Source organism: Pongo pygmaeus, chromosome 20 (assembly GCF_028885625.2).
Source record: "Pongo pygmaeus isolate AG05252 chromosome 20, NHGRI_mPonPyg2-v2.0_pri, whole genome shotgun sequence".
Classification (NCBI taxonomy): domain Eukaryota; kingdom Metazoa; phylum Chordata; class Mammalia; order Primates; family Hominidae; genus Pongo; species Pongo pygmaeus.
Window position 1 is genome coordinate 53369544 of NC_072393.2, and position 12524 is coordinate 53382067.

The following is a 12524-nucleotide window of genomic DNA, read 5'->3' on the forward strand; positions in this document are numbered from 1 at the left end:
GACTGAGTGAGCTCATGGCAGGAAAGGAGGTTTGTCAGCTGATGAGCGAGTGACAAGGCAACGTCAGAGCAGAGGGTGGGGAGGCTCCCCTTACAGGGTCTGAGTCATTCTGCAGTCAAGGATTGCTGGGAGCGTTCGAAACCAGCAGAGGCAAAATTTACCTTCATGCCTCACAGCCAAGGGGAACATTCAAAATCTTTAACAACGTGCTAAAGTGCAGAGGTCCCCTGGGCAGGGTTTAGGGCCTCCTGCTGCACCTAGCATTAACTCTTTAGTGACATGAACGTGGGGACCTGGAGTGGGGGTGTCCCAGAGTAGGAAACAGGAACTTAGGGTGCTGGGAGCAGGCAATAGAAGAAGTGGGTGGCTGAGGGCAGTGGCTGTTTACCAATGAAAATATTTTTAAAAATGTTAACCTTCTATTTGGAAATATTTTCAAACTTATAGAAAAATGACAAGAATGGAACAGGCTCATATACATATACATTTTACCCAGACTCTCCAAATTTACTGTATCTATCTCTCCATTATCCATCCATCCATCCATCTGTCCATCCATTCATCCATCCATCTATCCATCCATCCATTCATCCATCCATCTATCCAGCCGTCCGTCCATCTGTCCGTCTGTCCATCTGTCCGTCCGTCCATCTGTCCATCCGTCCATCCATCCATCCGTCCATCCATCCATCCATCCGTCCATCCATCCATCTGTCCATCCATTCATCCATCCATCCATCCATCCATCCATCCATCCATCCATCCGTTATCTAGCTATTTTTTTTTTTTTTAGACAGAGTCTTGTTCTGTTGCCCAGGCTGGAGGGCAGTGGCGCAATGTTGACTCACTGCAACCTCCACCTCCCAGGTTCAAGCGATTCTCCTGCCTCAGCCTCCCAAGTAGCTGGGACTACAGGCACACACCACTGGGCCCAGCTAATTTTTTTGTACTTTTAGTGGAGATGGGGTTTTGCTATGTTGGCCAGGCTGGTCTTGATCTTCTGGCCTCAAGTGATTACAGGCATGAGCCACCATGCCAAGCCCATTATCTATCTATCTGTCTATCCATCATCGATCTCTCAATCATATCTCTATATATCCATTGTCTATCAGTCATCTATCTATCCATCATCCATGCACCCACTCATTCACCCATTCATTATCTATCCATCCATCCATTCATTTGTATCCATCCATCTTTCTATCACTTTTTTTTTTTTTTTTGAGACAGTCTTGCTCAGTCAAGGCTGGAGTGCAGTGGCACGATCTCAGCTTACTGCAACCTCTGCCTCCCAGGTTCAAGTGATTCTCCTGCCTCAGTCTCTGGAGTAGCTGGGATTACAGGTGTGCGCCAATACGCCGGCTAATTTTTGTATTTTTAGTGGCCTTTTGTGACTGGCTTCTTTCACTTAGCAACATGTTTTCAAGATTCATCCACATTGTAGCATGTGTCAGCACTTCCTTTTCATGGCTGAGTAATATTCCACCACGTGGCTAAACCCCACCTTTTTCATTCACTCATTAGCAGATACTGACATCTTATCTTTCAATAATTTACTCATGGATATGATTCCACCAGTAAATGCCCACTGCCCATAGCCTGGCTAACCTTGGGCAGGTGCAATTAAGGGAACTAGAAATAAAATTTTAAAAAAAACTATCCAGGCATGGTGGCTTACATCTGTAATCTCAGCACTTTGGGAGTTCAAGGCAGGAGGGTTGCTTGAAGTTAGGAGTTTGAGACCAGCCTGTGCAACAAAGTGAGACCCATCTCTACCAAAAAAAAAAAAAAGAAAAAAATACAAAAATTAGCTGGGTGTGGTGGTGCACAACTGTAGTCCTAGCTACTCAAGAAGCTGAGGCAGGAGGATTGCTTGAGCCAGAGGGGTTGGGGTGACAGTGATCCATTATTGCACCACTGCACACAAGCCTGAGTGACAGATCAAGACCCCGTCTCAAAAAAAAAAAAAAAAAAAGAAAGAAAAAAGAAATATAAAAAGAGGGGCTGGGCATGGTGGTTCATACCTGTAATCCCAGCACTTTGGGAGACCAAGGCAGGAGGATTGCTTGAACCCAGGAGTTCGAGACCAGCCTGGGCAACACAGTGAGACCCTCCTCTTTAAAAAAAAATTTAAAAATTAGCTGGGCACAGTAGTATGCACCTGTAGTCCCAGCTGCTTGGGAGGCTGAGGCAGGAGGATCACTTGAGCCTGAGAAGTCAAGGCTGCAGTGAGCCAAGATCACACCCCTGAGCTACAGCCTGGGTGACAGAGTGAGACCCAGTCTCAAAAAAAAAAAAAAAAAAAAAAAAAAGTGGTTCAGGGATGTGAATCTGAGCTCTTCAATAATTGACAAATAATAATAGCAATGGCTGCCACTTCTTGTCCTCTTCTCTGTGTCAGGCGCTGTGCTAGGTGCTTAGGCATTTTTCATCTTATTTAATCTTCGAGGTGAGTGTTTTAAAGGTATAAAAACCAGGCCAGGCGTGGTGGCTCATGCCTGTAATCCCAGCATTTTGGGAGGCCAAGGTGGGCAGATCACGAGGTCAGGAGTTCGAGACCAGCCTGACCAATATGGTGAAACCCAGTCTCTACTAAAAATACAAAAATTAGCAGGGTGTGGTGACAGGTGCCTTTAGTCCCAGCTACTCAGGAGGCTGAGGCAGGAGAATCACTTGAACCTGGGAGGCAGAGGTTGCAGTGACCTCAGATCGTGCCACTGCACTCCAGCGTGGCGACAGAGCGAGACTCCATCTCAAAAACAAAACAAAACAAAAAAAAGTACAAAACTCCATCTGCAAATTCAGATATTTAGAGCTGCAAATCCAGCTCTCAGTATTTCCAGAATGATTTCTATTTCTTGCTGTTCCCTTTTCTCTGGGTTGGTGTCAAAGTGGCCTTCAGGACTGGGCTAGCTCCATAGGTCACAAAACTCGCCTCTTGGAAATGATCAGGGGCAGCCTGTCTGGTTTGCATTCCGGCCTGTATGGGTTCACATCCTCTCTGAGTGACCTGCAACAGCCTACTTCACCTTCTGGTGCCTCCTGTTTCTTCATCAATGAAATGGGCATTTTTTTTCTTTCTTTTTTTTTTGAGGTGGAGTCTCACTCTGTCACCCAGGCTGGAGTGCAATGGGGCTATCTCGGCTCACTGCAACCTCTGCCTCCCGGGTTCAAGCGATTCTCCTGCCTCAGCCTCCCAAGTAGCTGGGATCACAGGTGCCCACCACCATGCCTGGCTAATTTTTGTATTTTTAGTAGAGACGGGGTTTCACCATGTTGGCCAGGCTGGTCTCGAACCCCTGACCTCAGGTGATCTGCCCACCTTGGCCTCCCAAAGTACTCGGGTTATAGGCGTGAGACACCACGCCTGGCCTGAAATGGACATATTAACAGAACCTCCTTGTAGGCTGTGGTCAGGATGGAAAGAGCAAATTCCATGCCGCATGCATAGTAGGTGCTCAGTAAGTACTGGCTGCTTTCATATGATCACTCAGTGCCCTGATGAGTGCTTTACTGCAGTGTCTGGTGCCTCTGGACACAGATTTCGCCTACAAGGCTTTCTCCAGTCCAGCTGCCATAGACTGCAGCCTTTCTTTCTTGGGTGCATGACAGCTTCCTGCAACTCTGTCTGGGAAGAAGTGATCAGGACCTTTTTGTTCTATTTTTTTTTTTTTTTTTTTTTTTAGATGGAGTCTCACTCTGTTACCCAGGCTGGAGTGCAATGGGGCTATCTCGGCTCACTGCAACCTCTGCCTCCTGGGTTCAAGAAATTCTCCTGCCTCAGCCTCCCAAGTAGCTGGGATCACAGGTGCCCACCACCACGCCTGGCTAATTTTTGTATTTTTAGTAGAGACGGGGTTTCGCCATGTTGTCCAGGCTGGTCTCGAACTCCTGACCTCAGGTGATCTGCTCGCCTTGGCCTCCCAAATTGTTGGGATTACAGGCATGAGCCACTGCATCCAGCCTATTTTATTTTATTTTTTGAGATGGGGTCTCACTCTGTTGCCCAGTCTGGAGTGCAGTGGTGCAATCTTGGCTCACTGCAACCTCTGCCTCCTGGGTTCCAGAGATTGTCCTGCCTTAGCCTCCCAGGTAGCTGGGACTACAGGCACATGCCACCACACCTGGCTATTTTTTTTGTATTTTTAGTAGAGATGGGGTTTCACCATGTTGCCCAGGCTGGTCTAGAACTCCTGACCCAAGTGATCCACCTGCCTCGGCCTCCCAAATTGTTGGGATGACAGGCATGAGTCACTGCACCTGGCCTGTTCTTAATTTTATTATGGAAAGTTTCAAACACACAAAAGTGAAGAGAATATTATAAGCCCTTGTGAATCCACCACTGCCATTCTTAGTCACCTATAGCCCTGCCCTCCTTCCTCCCTCTATCCCTCTCTCCTTTCTTCCTCTCTAATTTCCTCCTCCCTCCTTTGTTTCTTTTCTTTCTTCCTGCCTTTCTCCCTTTCACCCTTCTTCCCTTCCTCATTTCCTCCTCCTTCCCTCCTTCGTTCCCTCCTCCCTCTCTTCTCCCTTTCTTCGTCTTCCCTTCCTTCCTGCCTCCTTCCCTCTCCTCCTGTCTCTCCCTCTAGTTATTCCTTTTGCTGGAGTGTTTTTTGTGGAGTCCTAATTAGGGAAAAGGAGTAAGGCTGGCAGGACCGAGGGAAAGCAAAAAGACGAAGCAGATGAACTGTACATCTCCCTCTCTTCATGGTCTAGGACACACAGCTCTCCTGCGCAAATAACTCCCAATTTTCCTGCATCCAGCTATCGACAGCCGCTCAGCTAATAGAAAAGTGCAAGTTAGCTCACTGTAACCTTGGTGTTATTGGTACTTCACAAAGCCCTTTTCACACACAGCACAAGCACCATCGTATAAAATCACTAGCAAGCCTTTGTCTCTTTGCAGTTAGATCCTCTCTTGCTGACCTGCCCATTGCACTCTTGCAACATATTTTCCTACTTTCTCTACTAAATCTACTTTTCTTTACCTACAACTGTCTTGGTAAATTCTTCTACCCTGCAACACTGGCCCCAAATAGTCACATTTACCTGTGACGTTATTATTATTATTTTTGTGAGAGAGGGTCTCACTCTGTTGCCCAGGCTGGAGTGCAGTGGCGTGATCATAGCTCACTGCAGCCTTGACCTCCTAGGCTCTAGTGATCCTCCCGCCTCACCCTTCCAAGTATCTAGGACCCAGGAGCACACCACCATACCTGGCTACTTTTTTTCTGTAGAGACGGGGGTCTTGCTATGTTGCCCAGGCTGGTCTCTAACTCCTGGGCTCAAGCAATCCTCCCACTTTGGCCTCCAAAGTGCTGAGATCACAGGCGTGAGCCCCAGTGCTTGGCAAAAAAATCTATTTCTTATTCCTGTTTGTATCTTCCTCTTGCTGCCCCCAAACATTTTGTTCAGGGTTGGCACCATGATCCTACAATCCATCTTAGTGTCCCAAGAAGAGAGGCAATCGGAGATTCGGTGCCATTGATGTGAGGTAGCAGGAAAGATGCAGAACCATCTGTGTAAAGAAATTTTTGCCAAAAAAAAAAATTGTACCTAAATCTAATGAAAGTTCTAGATCTCAAACTACCACTTTACAGCAAAACCAAGGGAGAGAGGAACAGGTTAAATAACACTACACCTAAAAAATCAGCAAAATCTACTTGAAATTGATAACTCCTGGCCAGGCGTGGTGGGTCTTGCCCGTAATCCCAGCACTTTGGGAGGCTGAGGTGGGCAGATCACGGGTCAGGAGTTCCAGACCAGCCTGACCAACATGGTGAAACCCTGTCTCTACTAAAAATACAAAAATAAGCCGGGCATGGTGGCACGCCACCTGTAATCCCAGCTACTCAGGAGGTTGAGGCAGGAGAATCACTTGAACCCGGGAGGCAGAGGTTGCAGTGAGCCAAGATTGCGCTGCTGCACTCCAGCCTGGTGACAGAGTAAGACTCTGTCTCAAAAAAAAAAAAAAAAAAGAAAGAAATGGATAACTCCTCCTCCTAATGGCTTAAGGTTTTGAAATGATATCAGTTAGAACAGATGGGCTGCTGGCTAGGCATGGTGGCTCATGCCTGTAATCCCAGCACTTTGGGAGGCCGAGGCGGGCGGATCATCTGAGGTTGGGAGTTCGAGACCAGCCTGACCAACATGGAGAAACCCCATCTCTACTAAAAATACAAAATTAGCCGGGTGTGGTGGTGCATGCCTGTAATCCCAGGTACTCAGGAGGCTGAGGCAGGAGAATCGCTTGAACCTGGAAGGTGGAGGTTGCAGTGAGCAGAGATTGCGTCACTGCACTCCAGCCTGGGCAACAAGAGCAAAACTCAGTCTCAAAAAAAAAAAAAAAAAGAACAGATGGGCTGCTTGGCTGTCTATGGGAGTTAACAAGGAGAAAAAGGGAGGTGTGGAGCCGTAGATGAACTTGCAGAGGGTCATGCAGGCTTCACATATGGCAGTCGGGAACTGAACCCCAGGGGACTGACTCCAAAGCCAGTGCTCCTAACCTGAGTGCCATTCTGAGCTCACCATTACTGGACTACTGGATCCCGGGGCAAAAGCATTCCCATAGATTCACGCCTGTAATCCCAGCACTTTGGGAGGCCAAGGCAGGTGGATTGTTTGAGGCCAGGAGTTTGAGACCAGCCCTGGCAACATAGCAAGACCCCATCTCTACTAAAAATTAAAAAAATAAGCCAGGCATGGTGGTGTGTGCCTGTGGTCACAGCTACTTGGGAGGCTGAGGCGAGAAGATTGCCTCAGCCTTGGAGATCGAGGCTGCAGTGAGTCATGATTGCACCACTGTACTCCAGCCTGGGTGACAAAGACCCTGTCTCTAAAAATTTTTTTTAAATAATATTTTTATACAATCTCTTTTTTTTTTTTTGAGACAGAGTCTCACTCTGTTGCTAGGCTGGAGTGCAGTGGCACAATCTCGGCTTCCTGCAACCTCCACCTCCTGGGTTCAAGCGATTCTCCTGCCTCAGCCTCCAGAGTAGCTGGGACTACAGGTGCGTACCACCACACCTGGCAAATTTTTGTATTTCTAGTAGAGACGAGGTTTCACCATGTTGGGCAGGGCGATCTCGATCTCTTGACCTTGTGATCCACCCGCCTTGGCCTCCCAAAGTGTTGGGATTTCAGGTGTGAGCCACCACGCCCAGCCCCATACAGTCTTTTAAAGAATCAAAATTAATGCAAAAAAAAATCCATGGTGAGAAAAAAAATCCAAATTTTAAGTAAAGACCATCTGCTTTCATTCGTTTGTTTTAGCACACTGCACTGTTGCGCAACAGGAACTGTTGAGGCTGGTCCCCAACATTCTATTTTTTATGGCCAGTTTATACAGGCACCCACAAGCCCTTTTCCCAACGAGGAACCTTGTTTTCCAATCTACAGATGCCTTGAATTCTCAGCTGGGCGGGTTTACCCAGGTTCACAGTGTGACAAGAACATGCAATCAGATTGGGCAACGTGGGGCTTTGTGTATAGTCATGGGTGTTTTGTGGTCTTGGGTACTTTTTCTAAGCTTTATAAACTTTTTCTTCTTGGTTCAAACTATGGGAATGGCCGGGCGCAGTGGCTCATGCCTGTAATCCCAGCACTTTGGGAGGCCGAGGCAGATGGATCACCTGAAGTCAGGAGTTCGAGACCAGCCTGGCCAACATGGTGAAACCCGGTCTCTACTAAAAATACAAAAATTAGCCAAGCATGTTGGTGGGCACCTGTAATCCCAGCTACTCAGGAGGCTGAGGCAGGAGAATCACTTGAACCCAAGAGGCGGAGGTTGCAGTGAGCCGAGATTGTGCCATTTCACTCTAGCCTGGGCAATAAAGTGAGACTCTGTCTCCAAAAAAAAAAAAAAAAAAAGTAACAAGCGTTGTGTCATGCACTGACCAGTCCGAATGGGTAGTGGCTACAGCCTTGCAGTAGGGCTAGACTTTTTTTTTTTTTTTTGAAATGGGGTCTCGCTCTGTCGCCCAGGCTGGAGTGCAGTGGCGCGATCTCGGCTCACTGCAACCTCTGCCTCCCGGGTTCAAGCAATTCTCTGCCTCAGACTCCAGGGTAGCTGGGATTACAGGCGCCCACCACCTCACCCAGCTAAGTTTTTATATTTTTAGTAGAGGCGGAGTTTCACTACGTTGGTCAGGCTGATCTTCAACTCCTGACCTTGTGATCCACCCACCTCGGCCTCCCAAAGTGCTGGGATTATAGGCGTGAGCCACCGTGCCCGGCCAGTAGGGCTAGACTTTAACCATTAGGTTGCTGGATCGTGGGGAAGCCCAGGGGTTTCGCAGGATGGGACTGAGGGGAGAGGTGGCAGGCTGGCAAGGGGTCCAACTAGCATGGAATCATTTCTTTTTTTTTTTTTTTGAGACAGGGTCTCACTCTGTCACCTAGGCTGGAGTGCAATGGTATGATCTCGGCTCACTGCAACCTCTGCCTCCTGGGGTCAGGTGATCCTCCTACCTCAGCCTCTAGAGTAGCTGGGACTACAGGCAAGTGCAACCATGCCCAGCTAATTTTTGTATTTTCAGTAGAGACGGGGTTTTGCCATGTTGCCCAGGCTATTCTCGAACTCGTGGGCTCAAGCAGTCCGCCCGCCTCAGCCTCCCAAAGTGCTGGGATGACAGGCGTGAGCTATGGCATCTGCCTCAATATTTTAATAAGTGGTGTGGCACCCTAGTTGACTCTCAGCCCTCAGCATCCCCATTTCCTAGTGAGAAAAAGCCACACAGGGGAAAAGCCACATGCCTGGGCCAGGATGACCCCTCCCCGGGCACATGTCTGCAGACTCATCCTCTCTGCTCTCTCTGATTCCCCTTAGGACCTCTTCAATTATACCACCCCTGATTATGAGCACTATGATGATGATATGCTGGACGCCAACACCCCTGTGGATAAAACTTCTAACACGCTGCGTGTTCCAGACATCCTGGCCTTGGTCATCTTTGCAGTCGTCTTCCTGGTGGGGGTGCTGGGCAATGCCCTGGTGGTCTGGGTGACTGCATTCGAGGCCAAGCGGACCATCAATGCCATCTGGTTCCTCAACTTGGCAGTAGCCGACTTCCTCTCCTGCCTGGCGCTGCCCATCTTGTTCACATCCATTGTACAGCATCACCACTGGCCCTTTGGCGGGGCCGCCTGCCGCATTCTGCCCTCCCTCATCCTGCTCAACATGTACGCCAGCATCCTGCTCCTGGCCACCATCAGCGCCGACCGCTTTCTGCTGGTGTTTAACCCCATCTGGTGCCAGAACTTCCGAGGGGCCGGCTTGGCCTGGATCGCCTGTGCCGTGGCTTGGGGTTTAGCCCTGCTGCTGACCATACCCTCCTTCCTGTACCGGGTGGTCCGGGAGGAGTACTTTCCACCAAAGGTGTTGTGTGGTGTGGACCACGGCCACGACAAACGGCGGGAGCGAGCCGTGGCCATCGCCCGGCTGGTCCTGGGCTTCGTGTGGCCTCTACTCACCCTCATGATGTGTTACACCTTCCTCCTGCTCCGGACGTGGAGCCGCAGGGCCACACGGTCCACCAAGACACTCAAGGTGGTGGTGGCAGTGGTGGCCAGTTTCTTTATCTTCTGGTTGCCCTACCAGGTGACGGGGATGATGATGTCCTTCCTGGAGCCATCGTCACCCACATTCCTGCTACTGAAGAAGCTGGACTCCCTGTGTATTTCCTTTGCCTACATCAACTGCTGCATCAACCCCATCATCTACGTGGTGGCCGGCCAGGGCTTCCAGGGCCGACTGCGGAAATCCCTCCCCAGCCTCCTCCGGAACGTGTTGACTGAAGAGTCCATGGTCAGGGAGAGCAAGTCATTCACGCGCTCCACAGTGGACACTACGGCCGAGAAGACCCAGGCAGTGTAGGCAACAGCCTCATGGGCCACTGTGGCCCGATGTCCCCTTCCTTCCCGGCCACTCTCCTTCCTCTTGTTTTCACTCCACTTTTCGTGGGATGGTGTTACCTTAGCTAACTAACTCTCCTCCATGTTGCCTGTCTTTCCCAGACTTGTCCCTCCTTTTCCAGCGGACCTCTTCTCATCCTTCCTCATTTGCAAGGTGAACATTTCCTTCTAGGGAGCACCCCCCCAGCACATCGTCTTTCCATCCCAGGCTTTTGAAAAACAAACAGAAACCCATGTATCTGGAGTATTTCCATATGGCAATAGGTGTGGACAGGGAACACAGAATACAGACAAATAGAAAGATTGTTGCTTAAAAAAAATGTATTTATTTTATGGCGAGTTGGAAAAAATGTAACTGGAATCTCAAAAGTTCTTTGAGACAAAACAGAAGTCCATGGAGTTATCTAAGCTCTTGTAAGTGAGTTGATTTGAAAAAGAAAATTAGGCTGGGTGCGGTGACTCACGCCTGTAATCCCAGAATTTTGGGAGGCTGAGGTGGGTGGATCACCTGAGGTCAGGAGTTCCAGACCAGCTTGGCCAGCATGGTGAAACCCCGTCTGTACTAAAAATACAAAAAATTAACTGGGCATGGTAGTGGGTGCCTGTAATCCCAGCTACTTGGGAGGCTGAGGTGGGAGAATTGCTCGAACCTTGGAGGTGGAGGTTGTGGTGAGCCACGATTGCACCACTCACTCTAGCCTGGGTGACAGAGGGAGACTCTGTCTCAAAAGCAAAAGCAAAAACAAAAACAAAAACACCTAAAAACCCTGCAGTTTTGTTTTTACTTTGTTTTTAAATTATACTTTCTATTTTGAGATCACTGCAAGTTCAACACAATTATAAGTAATGATACAGAGGGATCTTGTGTACCCTTCACCCAGCCTCCCCCAATGGCAACATTTTGCAAAACTACAATGTAGTCTCATAACCAGGATATTGACATTGATACAGTGAAGATACAGGACATTCTCATCACCACAAGGATCCCCAGGATGCCCACTTCCCTCCACCCCCACACCCCAGCCTTTTCCCTAACCCCTGGCAACCAGGAATCCACTCTCCATTTCTCCATTTCTATAATGTTGTCATTTCAAGAATGTTATTCAATGGAATCATATGGTATGTAACCCGTTTTGAGCTTTAAAAAAAAACAGTATGCATGACTTTAATGATAAAAATAAAAATAGTGAATATTGAAATGTTGTGTTATTTCTAATGAATAATTGACTTTGCAGTAGGTATTAGTCCGTTTTCACACTGCTGATAAAGACATACCCAAGACTGGGAAGAAAAAGAGATTTAATTGGACTTACAGTTCCACATGGCTGGGGAGGTCTCACAGTCATGGCAGGAGGCAAAGACACTACTTACACAGTAGCAGCAAGAGAAAATGAGGAAGAAGCAAAAGTGGAAACCCCTGTGAAACCCATCAGATCTTGTAAGACTTATTAACTCTCACGAGAATAGCAATATCACGGACCCCATGATTCAATTATCTCCCCCTGGGTCCCTCCCACAACACATGGGAATTCTGAGAGATACAATTCAAGTTGAGATTTGGGTGGGGAGACAGCCAAACCATATCACAATATTTCTGCTTTGATTGTGTAGTGTGCATGTGCATGGATTATCTAGAAATAGCGTGCAGACCAGCCAGCTGTTGTGGCTCCTGCCTGTAATCCCAGCACTTTGGGAGGCCGAAGCAGGCAGATCACTTGAGGTCAGGAGTTTGAGACCAGCCTGGCCAACATAGTGAAACCTCGTCTCTACTAAAAGTACCAAAATTAGCTTGTGTGTTGGTGCACACCTGTAATCTAAGCTATTTAGGAGGCTGAGGCAGGAGAATTGCTTGAACACGGGAGGTGGAGGTTGCAGTGAGCCAAGATCACGCCACTGTACTCCAGCCTAGAGTGAGACTCTGTCTCAAAAAAAAAACAATTAAATTTAGAAATAGTGTACAGACCCAATGTTGTCCAACAGAAATATGATGTGGGCCACATGTATATCTTTTTTTTCTAGTAGCCACATTAAATAAGTAAAAAGAAATAGACGAAATACTCAATAATATAATGCAATCATATGTTATATTAAGAACAATGAGGTGGTGGCTTATGTCTGTAATCCCAGAACTTTGAGAGGCCAGCCTGGGCAACATAGTGAGGCTCCATCTTCAAAAAAATTAGTCCGAGCGTGGAGGCTCATGCTTGTAATCCCAGCACTTTGGGAGGCTGAGCTGGGCAGATCAGCTTGGCCAACATGGCAAAACCCCATCTCTACTAAAAATACAAAAATTAGCCGGACATGATGATGCATGCCTGTAATCCCAGGTACTCAGGAAGCTAAGGCATGAGAATCACTTGAACCCGGGAGGCAGAGGTTGCAGTGAGCTATGATTGTGGCTTGGCACTCTAGCCTGGGCGACAGAGAGAGACTCTCTCAAAAAAAAAAACAAAACTTTTTTTTTAAATGAAAAAACTAGCCAGTGTGATGGTGGTGCCTGTGGTCCCAGCTACTCGGGAGGCCGAGGCTGGAGGATTGCTTGAGCACAGGAGTTTGAGGCTGCAGTGAGTTGTGATCGCACCGCTGCACTCCAGCTCGAGTGACAGAGCAAG

General features: G+C 48.1%; 1 protein-coding gene across 4 annotated transcripts in view; it reads left to right on the forward strand.

The window, feature by feature from the left end:
* Positions 1-11111, forward strand: part of C5AR1 (complement C5a receptor 1) — a 49284-nt gene extending 38173 nt beyond the window's left edge. Inside the window, exons 2-3 of one of the 4 annotated variants that reach the window (XM_063658644.1) lie at positions 6894-7010; positions 8828-11102. In XM_063658644.1, the coding sequence (XP_063514714.1) occupies positions 8876-9874 (999 nt within the window). In that variant the 5' untranslated portion in view covers positions 6894-7010; positions 8828-8875 and the 3' untranslated portion in view covers positions 9875-11102. Of the gene's footprint in view, positions 1-6893; positions 7011-8827 lie in introns of all 4 variants that reach the window. The other 3 variants (XM_063658645.1, XM_054463753.2, XM_054463754.2) reach the window with 3 other exon arrangements.
* The last annotated feature ends 1413 nt before the right edge of the window (positions 11112-12524 follow it).